The 21231-nt window shown below is 36.5% G+C and overlaps 3 protein-coding genes across 5 annotated transcripts; 1 reads left to right on the forward strand and 2 right to left on the reverse strand.

Moving 5' to 3' along the window:
• Nucleotides 1–500: 500 nt before the first annotated feature.
• Nucleotides 501–6590, reverse strand: LOC149619034 (uncharacterized). The gene is made up of 2 exons (XM_089855489.1): nucleotides 6454–6590; nucleotides 501–4237 (listed from the first exon to the last, which is right to left on the reverse strand). Exon 2 carries the CDS (start codon nucleotides 4058–4060, stop codon nucleotides 2687–2689), a length of 1374 nt encoding a protein of 457 aa, XP_089711615.1. The 5' UTR covers nucleotides 4061–4237; nucleotides 6454–6590; the 3' UTR covers nucleotides 501–2686.
• LOC149619035 (uncharacterized) lies at nucleotides 5271–15817 on the reverse strand. 3 transcript variants are annotated; one of them, XM_089855490.1, is made up of 3 exons: nucleotides 15652–15807; nucleotides 15305–15580; nucleotides 5271–7101 (listed from the first exon to the last, which is right to left on the reverse strand). In XM_089855490.1, the coding sequence occupies exon 3, from the start codon at nucleotides 6940–6942 to the stop codon at nucleotides 5578–5580; it is 1365 nt and encodes a 454-aa protein (XP_089711616.1). In that variant the 5' UTR covers nucleotides 6943–7101; nucleotides 15305–15580; nucleotides 15652–15807; the 3' UTR covers nucleotides 5271–5577. The 3 variants fall into 3 exon arrangements, with proteins under 3 accessions (XP_089711616.1, XP_089711617.1, XP_089711618.1); XM_089855491.1 differs by having other exon boundaries at nucleotides 15305–15573; nucleotides 15652–15767; XM_089855492.1 differs by lacking the exon at nucleotides 5271–7101 and adding an exon at nucleotides 7123–9354 and having other exon boundaries at nucleotides 15652–15817.
• Nucleotides 15818–16575: 758 nt separating this feature from the next.
• On the forward strand, nucleotides 16576–18582 carry LOC149619036 (uncharacterized). The gene is made up of 2 exons (XM_089855478.1): nucleotides 16576–16960; nucleotides 17340–18582. The coding sequence occupies exons 1-2, from the start codon at nucleotides 16753–16755 to the stop codon at nucleotides 18563–18565; spliced, it is 1434 nt and encodes a 477-aa protein (XP_089711604.1). The 5' UTR covers nucleotides 16576–16752; the 3' UTR covers nucleotides 18566–18582.
• Nucleotides 18583–21231: the final 2649 nt, after the last annotated feature.

Consider the following 21231-nt stretch of genomic DNA (forward strand, 5'->3'; position numbering starts at 1 on the left):
TTCAAGCAGGGCCGGGCAGCTGCCCAGGGCCCGCTAAATATCAAAGGCCCCCGGGCCGTTTCAGAATACACCACTTCGACATTCTGTTGTGCGCATGCCCGATGCCCCGCGCTCGAAGCGCCTCAAGGGGAAAGACTGTTAACTGCTCTTTGTTTTACCCCTACTAGCAAAAGCGCAACCCCACGCGGTTTTTTTCCCTGCCCATCTTAATAAGTACTAGTTCGCAGTAGCCCGCTGTGGCGCCCTAGGTAATGTCAAAGTGGTGTATTGCGAAATTTCTCCTTTTAATTTATTCCAATAAATCGAACTGTTCGACAATATGTAGCTTTTACACGCTCAATATTTTGCACAAATTAAACTGGGGCATCTATAAAATTCATCATCTTATAGATTATTCCAAAACTTTTCACTTGTCCAAATTAAAATCCAACATTATGTTGAATGGCCAATGTTTAGAAAAAAAACCCTTAAAACTCTATTGGAAAAATATATTGATTAAATTCAATTATAGACCGGACACAATTTTATTGTCCAAACATTACATATAAGGAGTCAAAAACACAGAGTTTAATGTTATTCGAATGCGAAATATCGTTCAATTGTTTAAATAAGATTGAGCAATAAAAACTCTTACAATATGTATTTTCAGTTTTTTATGGAAATAGTGTGCAAAATTTATTGCAAATGATTTTCCATTTCTTAAAAAATATTGTGCCTTTGAACTTTGCACAAATGTTAAGGCCCGTTCAGACGACACTCTTTTTCTCGCTACGCTCGCTGTGTTGAGCTCATCAGATTTTCTGGCTTCACCAGCCTCTAGAAAATGCACTGTTCACACGACCAAAATTTTCTCATTCTTCATCTCAGCAAAGCTCGGCACAGCCAATAGAGTGCTCCCGAAAATGACGTCACTCTTTATTGTGTAGTCTGCTACTCTGTGGAAATGTGTTTTCACTAGTTCGAATCTATTGAAATTTCAGTGAGAGCAGAAGTGAGATGAGACTAGAAGTGAAGGGCTCTAGCATTGGTAATAGATCCTGGCATTAGTGAACAAATTTGAGGATTTTACGCCGCTTCCATCGCGCCTACACTAGAGAGAAAAAAATTGGTCGAGTTCCAAAAAAATTACCTACCCCCTTCCCCTCAACCTAAAGCGGCGAAACACGGATGCGGGTGCTTGAATCTAGTTCGGCCGTCTACCACCACGAGCGTCTCACGTTTTGGAGGGGAAATTCTGAAACCGCCACTAGAGGGCCAACCGTTGGTGTGTTATCAAGAATATTCACTTTCGCCGAGTGAAGAATTTGGTTAGCTCAGTACTTCTAGTCTCATCTCACTTCTGGTGAGAGGTATATTGAAGGGTTTTAAATTATCGTGCAAAGTTTTAAAACGAATAGTTCTTTTCTTTCTTCTTTTGTATTATCGTCGGATTTCAATCCCAAGTTTATTATTTTCATTCAATTTACTATACCACTTAAGTGTAGTATAAAAACCGAAATTTAAAGTAGATCACCTATTCATCATATTTTGACACCATATTTAATGCATATCAGGGGAGTGGCGCTAGTTATGATAACAAATAAGTCGACCATCACAACAAATCGTGTTTTAGAACCCTTAAAATTAAATTGATTTTTATTACTTTTAACAATCGGCCCAGACATTTTAAATAAACCTTGCTCGGTCTATCTACTAGTTTTCATCGTAACATGTTGAAACAATTATAAGAAGTAGAAACTTATCCGAGAGTTATCTGTAGACAAATAAAACAAGTTGCGAAACCAAAATAAACCTCTCCGAAGCGAGACGAGGGCTAACTACCAAATTAAGAGGTTTTTCTTAAATAACTAAATAAAAATAATTGATATTAATTATTTTAATGGTCAGAAATCTACCTTAGTTCTAGTTAAGTCGTTTTAAGAAACTTTATTCCTAAAATAATTTTAAACATAGCTATTTTTAACGCTTGATTTCTAGCGACACCTTTTTCACTGATTTTGTAAATTTATAAGGCGATTGGTTCATATTAAATGATGAGACAAGTTGGGAAATCAAAATACCCCTCTCAGAGTCATTAATTTACCTTAATTCTAGCTAAATCGTTTTTAAAGATCGTAGCAAAATGGTCGGAGGAGTCTGGAGTAGCACTGTCACGCAGAAGCGGCCCGGAAATATCAAAGCGATTCGAACATTTGAACCTCGTTACAGATAGCTTCCCCTCCCCTTTTCATTCAGTCACTCAGGGATGTTTAAAGAAATGGTTGGGAAATGCTTACTAAACGATAAAAGGACGTAAATGTACCAAACTTAGGGGTATTATGATGTGGAAAAAACTACCGAACGATCTTAAAGCAAAGCGCGGGGTCCAGCGGATCCCCTACAAGGTAACTTTCCTCCTGTACTCCAGTTTTGGCTTGGCAAAGGCTAGTGGGCGGGATTTATAAAACCTTTTACCAAAACCCGACAATAAAAGTAATCTAACCAAAGTAATTAATCCCTAAATAATCTTTATATAAGGATTTAACTATAACTGCATACAATATTAAATTAATATTTAAAACTGAGCAGCTTTTGAAAGACAACTCTTGAGAGCAAAATTCGGTGAAAATATGTTTAGAAAAATAAAGTCAGATAAACCGTAAATTATAAAAAAAAAAAAAACACAAAACGTTAACAGTTTAAGAAGCTAATCAAAGCAATTGAGATTCCAATGCGGAAAAAGCTGAATTAAAATGTCAGCAATGATTTTTTTAAAGTGGTTTAAGAAAAAAACGTTCTTTGATTTCTTAAGGACTTGTTTGGCTAAATTCTTACTGACAACAGTTTGGGCGAGGTAAAATTTCAAAAGATTCGGGTCATAATTAGCCAACCGTGAGACAATGAAAGTACCATCAAAAGATAACAAGTATTCGGCGTAACCCCGGGGTTCAATGCTATCAATAACCATTTTAATTGATACATCGTCATTATTGCTAATCAGTTGAACAAAGATTCCGCGCCACCCCGTTGAACTACGATCATGCATAGCTTCACTTAACGCTTCTCTTGGGAATCTGGTCCAACAATATCTAAACAAAATCATATTGTTGTAACGTCTGACAAACCCGAAAGATCCATCAGCTAGCTTTAACAAATCATTGCCATTTGTGGCATCCATTGTGCCTTTCACCTTGCCTATGAGCTGGTCAAATGCCTTTACGAACTGAGTATTTGGCCATGCAAAGTAACAAATATTCGTGAATAACGTGGGAATATCGCATCTAGATATTACATCACACATTTTCAAAACATTGAAATGACTGAACAAAAAAGCAAGCACCGATTCGTCGCAGAGAAAAAAAAAGTTCAGAGGCAATGATTTGAAAATATTCAAAGCTTCAATTTTTTCTTCATAACTTAAACTATTAAATAGAAATTTCACTGTATCTATATCATAAAAACTATAAATAACCCTAAGAAAAAACTTGATATCAATAGACGTGTCATCACTTTTAAATTCACAGTCTAGTAAGGGAACTGATATGTCCAGCAAATGTCCGTCTAGTTTATAAATCCAGTATTTTACCATCAAATTATCAACACCGAAATTCTTCAGCTGCTGTTCTTCTCTGATTCTTGGCCACAGTTCCCCAACGTTATCCTCCAAACAGTAAGTGCATGCCATTTTAAAACTGAATGACAAATCAAGGCCAGTTTGATTCTCTAGCAGTAATCTGACCATCTTGGGTCGATTCAATGGGTCTTCAATGGTCCAACTCAAATTGGCGAGTTGGTTCTCCAATGTGGTATCGTCGACGTGGTCTTCAATTTCGAAAAGCCACTTAATTATTTCACGTCCTACATCGGTCAATATCATCATGGTCATTTCTTTAAAAACGGCTGGTACGTTGGAGCGTTTCAGCTCGGAAATTGCACTGTCGTTCATTGAGTTGTGGTTGAACTTAAGGTTATCTAGAGAAAATCGTAAGGATTGTTTATTTGCTTTAACCCAGACTGACGAGGCGAAATTAGTCAGGGCTTGACGTTGCAACGAAATCATTGGCAGTTGGGCCAGCTCCATTTTTAATCATTTAGTACAGCTTTCAATAAATGGATGTTTTTCGTATGGAGAAATGCTGGATAGGTCCAGGCTTGAGGATTCTCAAAAGCGAGTAATAATCTTCACTGAATTTCTTGGCTATTCAGAACCCGTAATTTATACGTTGGGGCTTCTCGATGTTTTTCAAATGCGCCTTACCTAAAAACCATATAAGAACTATAGGCTAAACCATATTAGAACTATAGGCTAAACCATATTAGAACTATAGGCTAAACCATATTAGAACTATAGGCTAAACCATTTAAGAACTATAGGCTAAACCATTTAAGAACTATAGGCTAAACCATATTAGAACTATAGGCTAAATCATTTAGGAACTATAGGCTAAATCATTTAGGAACTATAGGCTAAACCATGTAAGAACTATAGGCAAACCATATAAGAACTATAGGCTAAACCATGTAAGAAATATAGGCTAAACCATGTAAGAACTATAGGCAAACCATATAAGAACTATAGGCTAAACCATATAAGAACTATAGGCTAAACCATATAAGAACTATAGGCTAAACCATATAAGAACTATAGGCTAAACCATATAAGAACTATAGGCTAAACCATATAAGAACTATAGGCTAAACCATATAAGAACTATAGGCTAAACCATATAAGAACTATAGGCTAAACCATATAAGAACTATAGGCAAATCATATAAGAACTATAGGCTAAACCATTTAAGAACTATAGGCTAAACCATGTAAGAACTATAGGCAAACCATATAAGAACTATAGGCAAACCATATAAGAACTACAGGCAAATCATATAAGAACTATAGGCTAAACCATTTAAGAACTATAAGCTAAACCATTTAAGAACTATAGGCTAAACCATATAAGAACTATAGGCAAAACCATGTAAGAACTATAGGCAAACCATATAAGACTATAGGCTAAACCATATAAGAACTATGGGCAATTACTGTTTACATGCGAAACGAAAAACAAACAAAAAAAACCATTCCTGCAGCCATAGCAACATAAAACATGAATTCATGTAGTCTCAGTCAATTAATTTTGATACTATCGGCAAACGCAATACAGAACGCATCATCTTTCGACGATTGCAATCTTTTACTTTTTCGTCTTTAAAGAATACAGAATAAAATTACTGAAAGGATGTAACAATTACGATTGATATTCGAAAGTACTCTAAATAATAAAATTCTCGCATACGAAATTAGTTCGGAACTTTAATGTGACCAAAAAGTATACATTTAATTGGTATAAAAACCTTGAACAAAGACTTGAAAATATGAGTAATCTTACCCAGTGTAATTAGTCACTAAACAATCTTTACATAAGTATTTAACTACAACTCCATGCAATTTTAAATTACTTGTTTAAAACTGAGCAGTTTTTGAGAACAAAATTCGAAGAAAACGTGTTTAGAAAACCAAAACCAAAATGCATTAATTTGAGAAAATACTTTGCAAAACACAAAACTTGAAATAACTTTAAACTGATTGTAACAGTTAATCTAATCAAAGCGATAGAGATTCCAATGCGGAAAAACCTCAATCAAAATATCAGCAATCATACCCTTAAAAGGAACTATATAATGAATAAACTGTGATACAATAATGAGTTCTTTGGCTAGACTCTTCTTGCAAACGGAACGAGCGAGGTAATATTTCTGAAGATTCGAGTCGTATTTAGCCAACGTTTGGATAATTTCACAACGAGTAAAAGTGTCCATGGGGTAACCATGGGCTCCAACGCTATCAATTACCATTTTAATGGATACATCATCTTCGACGCCACACAGATTAGCAAAAATGCAAGGCAACAATGAAGGATAAAAGTTAATACATTTTTTTAACGCTTTTTTAGTGAGTCTGGTCCAATAATATCTGAACAAAATCTTTGAGTTGTAACGCCTGAAAAACCCCAAGGATCCATCAGCTAGCTCTAACAAATCATTGCCATTTGAAGCATTCACTGTGACTTTCATCTCGCTTACGAGCTGGTCAAATGCCTTTACAAACTCGGTATTTGGCCAAACAAAGTAATTGAAATTTGTCACTAACATTAGGATAAGGCACCTAGGCATGATCTCGCACATTTCCATAAAATTTAATTGACTTAACAAATAAGCAAAAACCGATTCGTCGCAGAGCAAATAATGTTTTACACGAAATGATTTGAAAACCTTCAAGGCCTCAATTTTGTCTACATCACTTAAACTATTAAATAGAAATTTCACTGCTTCAATATTACAACGTTCCAAAATAACACTACGGAAATATTTTACATCAAAAGAACTTTCGTTAAGGCAAGACAAAGAAGTGTATCCTCGAAGGGAAACTGCTTTGTCCAGCAAATGTCTTTCTAGTTTTAAAATCCAGTATCTTACCATCAAATTTTCATGATTTAAAACGTACAAATCGTTTAACAGCCATTCTTCACTGATTCGTGACCACAGTTCCCTAACTTCATACTCAAAACAGTAAGTGCATGCGATTTTAAAACAGAATGACAAATCGAGGTCAGTTTCATTCTCTAGTAGTAATCTGGTCATCTTGAGTTTGTTCAATTGGCCATCAACCGTCCAACTCAAATTGGATAGTTGCTTTTCCAGGATGGTGTCGTTGACGTCGTCTTTAATTTCGTTAAGCCACTTAATTATTTCATGTCCTACATCAGTCAATATCATCCTGGTCATTTCTTTAAAAAGAGTTGGTATGTTGAAGTTCTTTAGCAGGGCAATTGCTTGGTCGTTCAATGACTTAGCCTCCAGAGCGGATCGTAAGGATTGTTTATTTGCGCTAATCCAAACTGACGAGGCGAAATTAGTCAGGGCTTGACGTTGCAACGAAATCATTGGCAGTTTGGCCAGCTCCATTTTGAATTATTCAGTACAAATTTCGTTTGGGAAAATTCTGGATACGTCGACGTTTGAGGATTCTCAACACCGAGTAATAATCTTCACTGAATTTCTTGGCAACTCAGAATCCGTAATTTATACGTTGGGGGATCTCGCTGTTTTTCAAATCGGCCTTACCTAAAAACCACATAAGAACTATAGGTTATAAATAATTGTTAACATGCGAAACGCAAAAAAACCCCAAAAACATGAATGCTTATACATAGCAAAATGAACTAAGGCAGTCTTAGCGATAAAACAAAGAAAAAAACCATGACTTCATGCAGTTATAGCAACATAAAACATGAATTCATGTAGCCTTACCAAAATAAAACTTGAATTCATGCAAATAAAATATGAATTCTTTCATTTCATCCTCCTTGCAATGATTCAATCAATTTTGATATTAACGGCAAACTCAATTTATGACTACTTAGTTTAAAATAAAAAACGCATCATTTTTCGAAGATGGCAATCTTTTATTTTTTCGTCTTTAAAGAATACAGAATAAAATTACTGAAAGGATGTAACAACTACAATTGCGATTCTTAGTACTTAAAATAATTAAAATTGTTGCATATGAAAATAGTTAGGAACTTCATTGTGACAAAAAATTATACATTAAATTGGTAAATACTTGAAAATAAAAATTCTCTTACCTAATGCAAACAATTAGTCACTAAACAATCTTTACATAAGTGCTTAACTACAACTGCAATACTTATTTAAAACTGAGCAGTTTTTCAAAGAAAATTCTTGAGAACAAAATTCGATGAAAACGTGTTTAGAAAACCAAAACCAAAGTGACAAAATACTTAGCAAAACACAAAATTTGAAGTAGGTCTAATTTTATACTGAATGTAACAGTTTAACAATCTAATCAAAGCGATAGAGATTCCAATGCGGAAAAACCTCATTCAAAATCTCAGCAATCATATCCTTAAAAGGAACTAAGCCACGATTAACCTTTGATACCCGAATGAGGTTTTCGGCCATACTCTTCTTGCAAACGAAACGAGCGAGGTAATATTTCAAAAGACTCGAGTCGTATTTAGCCAAAGTTTGGATAATTTCACGATAACAATTAGTGTTCTTGGGGTAACCCTGGGCTGCAATGCTATCAATTACCATTTTAATGGATACATCGTCTTCGTTGCGACACAGTTGAGAAAAGATGTGAGGCAACAATAAAGAACGTTTATTTAATACTTTTTTTGTGAATTTGGTCCAATAATGTCTGAACAAAATCCTTGAGTTGTAACGTTTGAAAAACCCCAAGGATCCATCAGCTAGCTCTAACAAATCATTGCCATTTGAAGCAATCACTGCGCATTTCACCTCGCTCGCGTACTGCTCAAATGCCTTTAGAAACTCGGTATTTGGCCATGGAAAGTAATTGAAAGTTGTCATTAACATTAGGATAAGGCACCTAGACATGATCTTGCGCATTTCCATAACATTTAAATGACTTAACAAATAAGCAAAAACGGATTCGTCGCAGAGCAAATAATCTGTCAGATGAAATGATTTGAAAATATTCAAGGCCTCAATTTTATCCGCATCACTTAAACTATTAAATAGAAATTTCACTACTACAATATTACAACGTTCCAAAATAACATTACTGAAATATTTTACATCAAAAGAACTTTCATAACGGCAAAACCAACTAGTGCATCCTCGAAAGATAACTGGTAAGTCCAGCAAGTGTCCTTCTAGTTTAAAAATCCAGTATCTTACCATCAAATTTTCATGATTGAAAACGTAGAAATCGTTTAACGACCATTTTTCTCTGATTCGTGGCCATAGTTCCCTAACTTTATCCTCCAAACAGTACATGCATGCCATTTCAAAACTGAATAACAAATCAAGGTCACTTTGATTCTCTAGTAGTAACCTGGCCATCTTGGGTCGATTCAATGGGCCTTCAACGGTCCAACTCAAATTGGCGAGTTGGTGCTCCAAGGTGGTGTCGTTGACGCGGTCTTTAATGTCGTTAATCCAATTAAATATTTCACCTCCTACATCAGTCAATATCATCATGGTCATTTCTTTAAAAATTGTTGGTATGTTGGAACGCTTCAGCTCGGCAATTGCACAGTCCTTCAATGACTTAGCCTCCAGAGCGGATCGTAAGGATTGTTTATTTGCATGAACCCAGACTGACGAGGCAAAATTAGTCAGGGCTTGACGTTGCAACGAAATCATAGGCAGTTTGCTCAGCTGAATTTTGAACTATTCAGTACGACTTTTGTATGGGAAAATGCTGGATACGTCGACGTTTAGGGATTCTCATGCAAAAGCGAGTAATAAACTTCACTGAATTTCTTGGCTATTCAGAATCCGTGATTTATACGTTGGGCTTCTCGCTCTTTTTCAAATGAGCCTTACCTAAAAAGTACCATATAAGAACTATAGGCTAAACCATTTAAGAACTATAGGCTGAACCATTTAAGAACTATAGGCAAAACCATTTAAGAACTATAGGCAAACCATATAAGAACTATAGGCTAAACCATATTAGAACTATAGGCTAAACCATATTAGAACTATAGGCTAAACCATTTAAGAACTATAGGCTAAACCATTTAAGAACTATAGGCAAACCATATAAGAACTATAGGCTAAACCATATAAGAACTATAGGCTAAACCATTAAAGAACTATAGACTAAACCATTTAAGAACTATAGGCAAACCATATAAGAACTATAGGCTAAACATATAAGAACTATAGGCTAAACCATTAAAGAACTATAGGCTAAACCATATAAGAACTATAGGCAAACCATATAAGAACTATAGGCAAACCATATAAGAACTATAGGCAAACCATATAAGAACTATAGGCAAACCATATAAGAACTACAGGAAATTACTAATAGAGTAGTGTCGGTAAAGAGGGGAGTAGACTGTTTATCCCTCCCTCTAGGCGCGCTTTTGTAAGAGGGGATACTGTACGCGCCTGGTAGGGGGGATCACACTGAGCTAAGAGATATTATACAGGTCTAGGTATGCAAACGTCATACGCTTCTATCTCTTAGCTAAGTGTCATCCCCCCTACCAGGCGCGAACAGTATCCCCTCTTACAAAAGCGCGCCTAGAGGGAGGGATACACAGTCTACTCCCCCCTCTTCCGACACTACTCTATGGTATGACGTTTGCATATTAGAACTGACATTACTCTATTGTTTACATGCGAAACGAAAAACAAACAAAAAAAACTCATGAAATCCTGCAGCCATATAGCAAAATAAAACATGAATTCATGTAGCCTTAGCAAAATAAAACATGAATTCATGTAGCCTTAGCAAAATAAAACATGAATTCATGTAGCCTTAGCAAAATATAACACGAATTCTTTCATTTATCCTTAAGTTTTGACTCAATTCATTTTGATACTAACGTCAAACTCAATTTATGACTACTAAAAACGCGTTATCTTTCGAAGATTGCAATCTTATATTTTTTCGTCTTTAAAAGAGTACAGAATGAAATGATTGAAAGAATGTAACAACTACAATTGCAATTCTAAAATACTCTAAATAATTCAAATTCTTGCGTATGAAATTAGATGGGAAATAGTTTATTGTGACCAAAAAGTAAACACTAATTGGGAAATATTTGAAAAAAAAAGACTAATCTAACACAGTGTAATTAATCCTTAAAAAGTCTTTATGTAAGTATTTAACTACAACTAAATTCTTAATTACTTCTTCTAAATCGAATTCCCTGCAGATAACAATATTTATTTTACTCTCTCTCAGTTGAACAATAAAGAATGAAATTACTGAAAGGACGCAACAACTACAATTTCAATTCGGAAGTATGAACTTTGTCGTGACAAAAAGAGGATACCCCAAAAATAAAAGTAACCTACTGAGCTCAGTGTAATTAGTCACTAAACAATCGTTAAGTAGGTATTTAACTACAACTAAATTCTAAATTACTTATTTAAAACTGAGCAGTTTTTGAAAGAAAATTCTTGAGAACAAAATTCGATGAAAACGGGTTTAGAAAACCAAAACCAAAGTGCATTAACTTCTGAAAATACTTTGCAAAACCCAAAATTTGAAGTAATTTTATATTGATTGTAACAGTTTAACAATCTAATCAAAGCGATTGAGATTCCAATGCGGAAAAACCTCAATCAAAATATCAGCAATTATATCCTTAAAAGGAACTAAACAATGATTATACTCTGATTCCTTAATGATGTTTTCGGCTACATTCTTCCTGTAAAGGGCACGAGCGAGGTAATATTTCAAAAGATTCAAGTCGTATTTAGCCAACATGGAGATAATATCACAACGACGATATATGTCCTCGGGGTAACCCTTGGCTCCAATGCTATCAATTACCATTTTAATGGATACATCGTCTTCGTTACGACACAGTTCATAAAAGACCCAAGGCAACAATGGCAAGTATGAAGAAGAATCTTTAATAGCTTTATTTAACCCGGTTTTTGAGAATCTGCTCCAATAATATCTGAACACAATCTTTTGGTTGTAACGTCTGAAATACCCCAAGGATCCATCAGCTAGCTTTAACAAATCATAGCCATTTGTAGTTTTTGTGCCTTTCATCTTGCCTATGCGCTGGTCAAATGCCTTTAGAAATTCGGTGTTTGGCCATGCAAAGTAATTGAAATGCGACATTAACGTTGAAATATTGCACCTAGATATGACATCGCACATTTCCGTAACATTGAATTGACTTAACACATAACCAAACACCGATTCGTCGCAGAGCAAATAATAGTATGGAGACGATGATTTGAAACTATTCAAGGCCTCCATTTTTTTTCATCACTTAAACTATTAAATAGAAATTTCACTGTGTCAATAGTATAACGACTAAAAACAGCCCTAAGGAAACATTTTACATCAATAGACCTAGTAAGATCTAACCTATGGTCTAGATGGTAATTTGGTATGTTCAGCAAGTGTTCGTCTAGTTTATAAATCCAGTATTTTACAATCAAATTTTCATCATCCAAATCCTTTAACTCCCGTTCTTCTCTGATTCTTGGCCACAGTTCCCTAACTTCATCCTCTAAACAGTACGTGCATGCCATTCTAAAACTGAATGACAAATCTAGGTCAATTTGATTCTCTAGTATTAACCTGGCCATCTTGGGTCGATTCAATGGGCCTTCAACCGTCCAACTGAAATTGGCGAGTTGGTGCTCCAAGGTGGTGTCATTGACGCGGTCTTTAATTTCTTTCAGCCACTTAATTATTTCATGTCCTACATCAGGCAATATCATCATGGTCATTTCTTTAAATAGCGTTGGTATGTTTGAGCGCTTTAGCTCGACAATTGCTTGGTCAGTCAATGGCTCGGCCTCCAGAGGGTCGCACTTGAACTTAAGGTTATCCAGAGAGTCGCGGTTTAACTTAAGGTTATCCAGAGAGTTGCAGTTGAACTTAAGGTTATCCAGAGGGGATCGTAAGGATTGTTTATTTGCCTTAACCCAAACTGACGAGGCGAAACTAGTCAGGGCTTGACGTTGCAACGAAATCATAGCCAGTTTGGCCAGCTCCATTTTGAATTTTTCAGTACGACTTTCGTATCGGTACGTCGACGCTTGAGGATTTTCAAAAGTAATAAACTTCACTGAATTTCTTGGCTATTCAGAATCCGTAATTTATACGTTGGACCTTCAAGCTCTATTTCAAATGAGCCTTACCTAAAAACCATATAAGAACTAATGGCTATTATTAATTGTTTGCATTCGAAACGAAACAGAAAACCATGACTTAATGCAGCCATAGCGAAAAAAAACAACCCCCCTCCCCCCCAAAAAAAACCATGAATTCCTGCAGCCATAGCATCATAAGACATGAATTCATGTAGCCATAGCAAATAATCATGTTACATAACTGAAGTATTAAGAGGATACAGATTGTCATCCCTCTTCTATTACCCCCTTCTGATATGACCTTTAAAGCTACCAATGTCATAATGTTGAAGAGCTAAAACTAGTTGTTGGGGACTGGACAAAACCACAACTCAAATACGGAAGCAGGAAGTGGCATGTCCTATACTAGAACAGTTTTATTTGTTCGCTGAAGAGTTTTATTTGTTCGTGGAACAGTTTTATTTGTTCGCGGAACAGTTTTATTTGTTCGCGGAACAGTTTTATTTGTTCGCTGAACAGTTTTATTTGTTTGTAGAACAGTTTAAAAACTACTAGGCTTAGTACGATGAAATTATAAACATGCTAGAACAACTAAAAGAAAATTAGTGAAAACAAGACAAAATTCCCCAACTTTTAGGACAATTTTCAAATTCCCTAACTTTTATCCAACATTTCACACGTATTTTCAAAATCCCAAACTTTCTATGTCTTCCAGGTACTCTAAGGCAAACCTGGTTATGCTTTAGTATGCTCCCCTAAACCGGCGGAATAGATTCCCCATAATGACATTTGAGAAAGTCATGTCATGCACTGCCAAAGTTGCAAGTGACATTACAGGATTATAACTTCTATCAGGGTTCATACAACTTTTGGAAAACAAATTTCCCTGAGATTTCCAGGTTTTTTCCCATATACTTCCCTGAGTTTTCCAGGTTTTTCTCGTATATGGAGTATCCTATGGAGCAAATGTTAACGAAGGAGGGGGGGGGGCAAATAGGACTACTACATAATCAAAGGACATCCCCGTATCTCCAATATAACCAGAGTTATGAGCCTCCAAGTATAGTGTAATGTTAATCCTATGGAGGGAATGTTCACGAACATTTTGCTTAATTACTCGGCCCCTGTTTGACGCAAATTAGGGCTGTGCGAGCCTTAAATTTTTGGTTTCGAGTCGAGTCTCGAGTATTGAAATTTTCCCTTATCGAGTATCGAGCCGAGTCTCGAGTACTCGAATCAAGTATCGAGTAGTTGCAAAATTTGTTTCGAGAATTTATCGAGTAATTCGGAATTGGTTTTGCAGTATTTCAGCACTTTCTGTTAATTTACCGCTCTAGTAATAGACATTTATTGTAATTTTGATCATCGACAACCACTTCAAACATTTCCCAGACAGTATTGGTCTTCTTCCCGTTAAATTTAACAAACTAATTCCTCATCAATATCTTCTTCGGAATCTCATTCCTCACCTTGTCAATAGCCACTAGCCATTATTATACTTCGCGCAAAGTCCCAAACGAAAATTACTAAGCTGAACTTAAAAAAATAAATAAATTAATAAAATGAAAATATAATTATAATATAATTATAATAGTCAACGCTATTTTAAAATATATTTTATTACTATTACTTCCACCATTGAACCAGCTAGGAGCTACTACCCTACTACATTACACTGGCATTATGATCAAAACTACCCTTTAAGCACTAACTTGCGTCTGTTAACCAATAAGCGTGACTTTCTCGTAGATTTTTATAGCTACTACATCCCATTTTCAGAGTTAAAGGCCTTCCAAAAGCAGGTTCGAGTATTTATCGAGCCTTGGTTTGATACTCGAAACATTTTCGAGTCTCAAAAAATCTCTTATCGAGTATCGAGTCGAGTACTCGGCTCGATACTCGATCGAGTACTCGAGTCCTATCGAGTACTCGCACAGCACTAACGCAAATTTCCCTGATTTCCCTGAGGTTTATGTCAACTATTTATTTCCCTGATTTTTCCAGGTTTTCCCGGTTTGTATGAACCCTGATTTCATGGTTGCATTACCCTTGATGTTCAGTCTTGGCTAGATAAGTGCAACAAAACCAAGTAACTTATCAATAATGAAGAAACCTTTTGATTCCCCAGAGTTTTTCAGGTTTTTCCCACACATTTCCCTGGGTTTTCCAGTTTTTACGGTTTGAATGAACTCTGTTAGAGTAATGGCAGTACTACCTAGCCAAAAGCCCTACTTTTCTGTGTCATCCAACTCTTAGGCGCCTACAAGTGTGTGCCCACAGGGAGGAATATATAGTGCTGTCAGAAGCGCCGGTGTGACGTCAACCATGCTGTTTTCCCATAAAGAAAAAACGGTAACTGTCATGGCCGCCCATTGCTAAAGGCAGACTCGTCACGTTTAACCTTGGATCTGACGTCACAACTGACAGCACTCTATCGTCTACACCCCTCCCTACCGCCACTAGTCTATTGCTTTGATTTCAATAGATAATAAATATCAACAGAGTAAGTTAATCCTTAAGTCCAACCTATGTCTGAGAAAATCTTATCACCAAACTAACAACTTACTAATTAACAAATATAGAATGCATTTTTCTTGTCACACTTATTATTGTTAGGTAATGATATTTTTAATTAAAACCCCACGTAAGTTTATGCAAATGCAATTCTAAAAATGGAAATAGAAAATTTACTTACAGTATTAATGATCTAGTTGTTGTGAATCCACATATGGTCGAGTATGATAATTTAGTTCAACAATGGCTTTAACAGAAAAAACTTTTCCTTGTACTTTAAAATGTTCAATTTTTGCATGTTCTTCAGAAACTTTGCCACTTATATTTGACTAACTGAACACGCGCGTTCAACCAGTTGCCAAATCTTTGTTCAAGTTCTTTGGTCGTCAGTTGGCGCCCAATTTTGGGTTAACAAAGACCCTCTCTATGTTCAGGCAAAACTGGTAGAAACTTGTTGCTAGAAAAATTATAACACTTTATAAATTGAATAAACATTTATTTTTATAGTTATCATAGATGTATCATTACCATATAATGCTTTCGTTTTTGAGGAAGTTTAAACGGTTAATCGCCAGTTCGCGGTTATGATGCAAAATTTACTTCGAAATGGATGACAAAGAAACAAAAGTAAAACTAAAAAATAGGCTTCAGCCGCAAAGAACAACCGCGCGGCTACTGACTGAAATCGGTGAAGGCGGCAAAAATATTTTTAGTTCGAGGGTGCGTTGGGTGCAAGGTTTTTTTGATACCGGAAAACCGGACGTTTTAGGTTTGAGAGTCTTAAAATGTAAAATAATAGTTTGTTTGAGTACCAAATCTGAACGCCGTCTGCTTTTACATTATAGTTATGTCTGGCCCTAGTCTGATGCCGTTGTAAAATTATTACCTACCACTTATTTTCCACCATGGAGTATTATTACAGTAGGCGTAGCTAAAATACTAGACTCTTCCAAGGATAGCATAATTTTCACTCTGCTGAAACTACTCCATGGAAAATCATGCAGTGAATGAAAACTGACGTTCTGAGAGAGAGAGAGAGAGAAGTCACCCAGCAGGGGCCATGATCATTGGTCGTAAAAAAATTAAGATGGCTACGCACAACTTCTGTCTGTATCTCTGTATTCGCCAGCGTGGGAAATAAGGTGGTGGCACAGGGCAAATGACCAGTTTAAAAATGGCCTGGACCAGTTTAAAAATTAAATCGGAGGGGGTCAGTGGTCCACGGGACCACTAAGAAAATTCAAGGGTAACCAGAGTCCGGACATTTTCTCAACTATTTTAATCATCCACTTTTTTAGTTTAGCAGACGACGCGCCCTGGTCAATGGTCATGGACCAGTTTATTTATTCCAGACCAGGGGGGTCGCTGGCCGAATGTCCAGTTTAAAAAAATCCTTATTTCCCACCCTGGACTATTCGCATCCAAAAGAATTAAAAGGGAGCGCTTCGGTTTGTCCAATCAGGGATAAGGGAGGTTCAATATGGCGCGATCTTCAGGAAACAGAGCAGACGACTCGGTAGACTATTAGGCGCAAATCTCAGGGAGTGAAAGTAAACTTTACTTTAGTAAAGTCAGACATTAACTAATTTATTATTAAGTAAACACTCTTTTGTGTTTTAAATTACAAAAATGGTTTCTTATTGCTGTGTTTACGGATGTAAAAACAATGGCACCATGAAAGGTATACGGTTTCATCGTTTTCCTTCAAGACTACCGCAATTAGCCAAGGCTTGGGAAGATACCTTGAAAATGGGAAAGAAACCTAGTAATACCATGGTTGTTTGCTCTTCTCACTTTAAAAAAGACGATTATAAAGCAATTCCGCAAGAACATAGAGGTAAGACCACAAGACACTTGCTGGAGTAATAAAAATTGTAGTAGTTTTAATTCTACTATTGAGTGCTGTCAGTTGTGACGTCAGATCCAAGGCTAAACGTCACGAGTCTGCCTTTAGCAATGGGCGGCCATGACAGTTACCGTTTTTTCTTTATGGGAAAACAGCATGGGTGACGTCACACCGGCGGTTCTGACAGCACTCTATAGAGTAATGTCGGTAGAGGGGGGGAGTAGACTGTGTATCCCTCCCTCTAGGCGCGCTTTTGTAAGAGGGGATACTGTACGCGCCTGGTAGGGGGGATGACACTGAGCTAAGAGATAGAAGGGTATGACGTTTGCATACGTAGAACTGACCAATTACTCTATTCTTTAAATAACAGATCAGTTCAAATACCCACCGCGCCTAAGACCTTTGGCAATTCCATCCCAGAATCTGCCTATTAGTATTCGTAAACGTGACAGAAAATCAACGCAATCTTCTAAAAACGAGGGAATGAGTTCAGATGATGATGAGAATTTGAAAGATCATTTCTTTGCGGATCATGATCATCAAGTAGAGGAAATTGGTGTTAATAATCAACCCGATGACATAACTGAAAGTGAAGAAAATGGACTACGTGACACGCCTGATATTTGTGACACTGATAACAGTTCTTTAGAAAATGGAATTATAGTGAACACATTAGAAGAACATAAATGTAAAGTGCCAGCTAGTTGCGGGATTTTGAAACAACAAACTGTAGTAGCTTTGACTGGAATTCAATCAATGGAACTTTTTAATGAAATAGTTAAAATTGTTAGTGAAGAATGTCCTAGTGAAAGTCCACTACCTGTAGCTGACGGAATTTTACTTACGCTAATGAAACTTAAACTTGGTATTTCATATTCCGCTCTCGGAGCTCTTTTTGGTCTAAGCCAGCAGATAACTTCTAGTTATTTCAAAGAAACATTATGCGAGTTAGCGACTGTCTTGGAGTCATCAGTTAAATGGCTAGAGAAAGAAGAAATTGTGGAAGCTATGCCGCATTGCTTTAAAGAATACGCTGATACAAGAGTGGTATTAGATTGCACCGAAGTTTCTGTTGAAGAACCCAAGTGTTTAAAATGCAAGATCAAGACTTATTCTCACTACAAAGGGACCAATACTGTAAAAGTATGCGTTTGTGTAGCTCCATCCGGTGTGATCACCATGGTGAGCAAAGCGTATGGGGGAAAGTCATCAGATAAACAAATCACTGAAGAATGCGGGGTCCTAGAACGATGCATACCATACGCAGACGCCATAATGGTAGACAAGGGGTTCGCTATTGAAGATCTTTGTAATGAAAGAGGGCTCAAACTAATTAGGCCACCTTTTCTTAAACGTAAAACTAAAGGTCAAAAAAATATCGAAAGGGAACAGTTCCGTAGAGAAGATGCTTTGCTTACGTCAAAAATTGAGTGTGCTAGGGTACATGTTGAGCGCACAATCCAGAGACTAAAAACGTTTAACATTTTCCACAAAAGACTACCGTGGGATTTATTACCATATATCAATAAGATGTTCGTTGTAACCAGCGCTGTAGTAAATTTGTCAACAGCTATTTTGGCTGACAATAAATTTTAATATCACCACTATTTAAATATCACAACTCTTTTATTATCACAATCAAAAACGGATTTATGTAAGAAGAATGTTGAACGTAGCAAATTCACTACCCATCCTCGCATACTTTATTGAGAAACTTCGTCTGCTTATATTTAGTTCTTAGGGTGGCGCCACCCGTATTTGATAAAGATTCAGGCTCGACAAAAGGTGTATCGCGAAACATCGATCTCGTGATCTCACGTTGTGACTCTAGGTTTAATATATATATTCTATCTCATTGGTTCACGACTCACGTTAACCGTTCTAGTTCACTGCAACAGTGCAACCAGTAACCAGACTAAACGGGTAACAAACCACTGCCTCCTAGTAAAGGAGGCAGTGAACAAACTAACAACAGCTGAGCGAGGCGCCGCGTTCGCCATCTAGCGGATTTTAGAAGAAAACCTTGGTGGGAAAATGACAGTGTCCTTAAATGAAGACATAGGGTTGTTGTGTAGTTAGTTGTAGGAATTATTACTGAAATTCCCCTGAAGGGTTAAATTTTACCCGTTTTCGAAGTTCTAGAATTCATTGTATTGAAAGAAATGAATGGATTAACGCGCTTAAAGAAGCAAGTTTTTAGACTATCTAATCTAATCCCAACATCCAAATCCCCAAATTAAATGTACAGGTACAATTAACCTCAAGAGTGTGTAGCTGGAAGCACTTGCAAATTAATTTAATTGACTTAAAACATGAACATATTTAATTTGAACAATTACATAGATGGAAATATCATTAACTTAGGTACAGCAAGAACGAATTCAGGATACCATAAGAAGGTTGAAACATTGCCGCCTTTATCTACAATAGAGGCGGAAATAGTTGAAAACAAGGCAATGCTGGCGCCATGAAGTCATACTTTTCATAATATGAGGGAGGGGCCTATATTTTTGGGAATATGGAAAATGGAGTCTCCTAGCATGCTCCTAGGGAGTGTCGGTGTCGGTGTCGGTGTCAAGAACAAAACTGTTAAAATCGTTAATGATGAACTGATATATTTAAAAAGAGTGGTCCATAATGAAGTTATAAAGAATTTAGATTTTATTATTTGAGAGCCAGATTTATCTGGGCGAAGTCAGTACAACAGATTTCTCACATTTTGGCGTATAACGCCTAGGCTTAAGGCCAGTGAAGTTCAATGTGATACTAGCCACTTTAGTGGATTTAGAACCCAGCGATGGCGCTAAAAACGGATTTTAAGGCGTTACCTAGAACGAAGCCGGTAACGGTTTTCGAAAGAAGTATGACTTCACGGTACCAGGGGACAATGTTAGTTACCATTTCACGTTCTTATGGTATCCTGAATTCGTTCTTGATTAAGATAATGTTAATTACAAATAAATTTAATTTCTCTTTGAAAAAATATGTATTTGCAAAACTATGTAGTTCCATTGTATTCAGTTTTTAAAAAATGAAATATGTAATATCAGAAGTATATAATACTTCTCTTCGAGAGAAGTGTACCACAAAGCGGGGTAAGTGTAACGTCATTCTTCCCAACATCGGAACATTTGGAGCAAGGTTACTAAACCGAATCACATATGCGATAAATAATTCCCTCATCATTTGTGTAAACGCAATCATACAAACCTTATATGACTACGGCGACATCATATATAATAGTGCAAGAAAATCTACATTAAAAAAATTACAAACCCAGCAGAACTATATAGCAAAACTTATATCCAAGGCCCCAAGGAGATCCTCAGCGACGGAAGCGAGGAAGAAGGCAGGGATGAATACGAACGAGGAAAGATATAAAATAAACCTGATGCTTCTCCTCTTCAAAATAAAACAAAACCAAACGCCAGGATATATAAAAGACATTTTTCAACACCACACAGAACACGGTCAACAAACAAGGGGAGGACGGATAAATTTCCCGGTGGGAGCATTGCAAACCTCGCTGAGAGAAAAAAGTGTAAAAGAAGCAGGAACAAAGCTTTGGAACAACCTACCATACAACCTCAAAACAGAAACAAGCATAGCAGTCTTTAAAAATACACTTAGAAATAACATTGGGCTGCTAGGTATTCCAATTTAAACTCATATGGTCGATAAATTTAATGCAACTGGTCAGGAACGTCAACTAAATTTTAATTTATTTAATTTTATATCACTATACATTGTATATTTTAACTTAAACTAACGGACGCGACTGAAAATCAGGGTAACCTGAGACGCTGTTCCAAAAAAGCTTTTATTTATTTATTTATTTGCGTTAAACTATTTGGCAAGACGCACTTGTGGATTTTTGTCTCACCCCAAGACGAGGTTAGCGAGTTGATTGCTGAGGATTTAGTACCAAACAGTTATAGAATTCACCTTACGGTGCGATGCCCATTTGTACTTTGTTGAGCGGGAAAGCAAACAAAAAGGGTGAGCCTGGGAAGAATGACGTTACATAACTAATGTATTAAGATGATACAGAGTGGCATCCTTCTTCTATAATCCCCTTCTGGTAATATGTATTTTAATAATCATATTTGTAGTATTTTGCTTATAGTTTGTCCTAAGAGGACTAATGAAAGTTTGGCAAAAACTAGAGGTGTGCGGTTAACCGTTTCAATCGTATAATTCGATCGAATACCGAACCGAATAATTCGATTCGGTATTCGATAAGCCAATTTTCACTATTCGAT

The sequence above is a fragment of the Phalangium opilio genome, unplaced genomic scaffold (assembly GCF_054372755.1).
Source record: "Phalangium opilio isolate 3A_F unplaced genomic scaffold, DU_Popi_V2 ptg000209l_1, whole genome shotgun sequence".
Classification (NCBI taxonomy): domain Eukaryota; kingdom Metazoa; phylum Arthropoda; class Arachnida; order Opiliones; family Phalangiidae; genus Phalangium; species Phalangium opilio.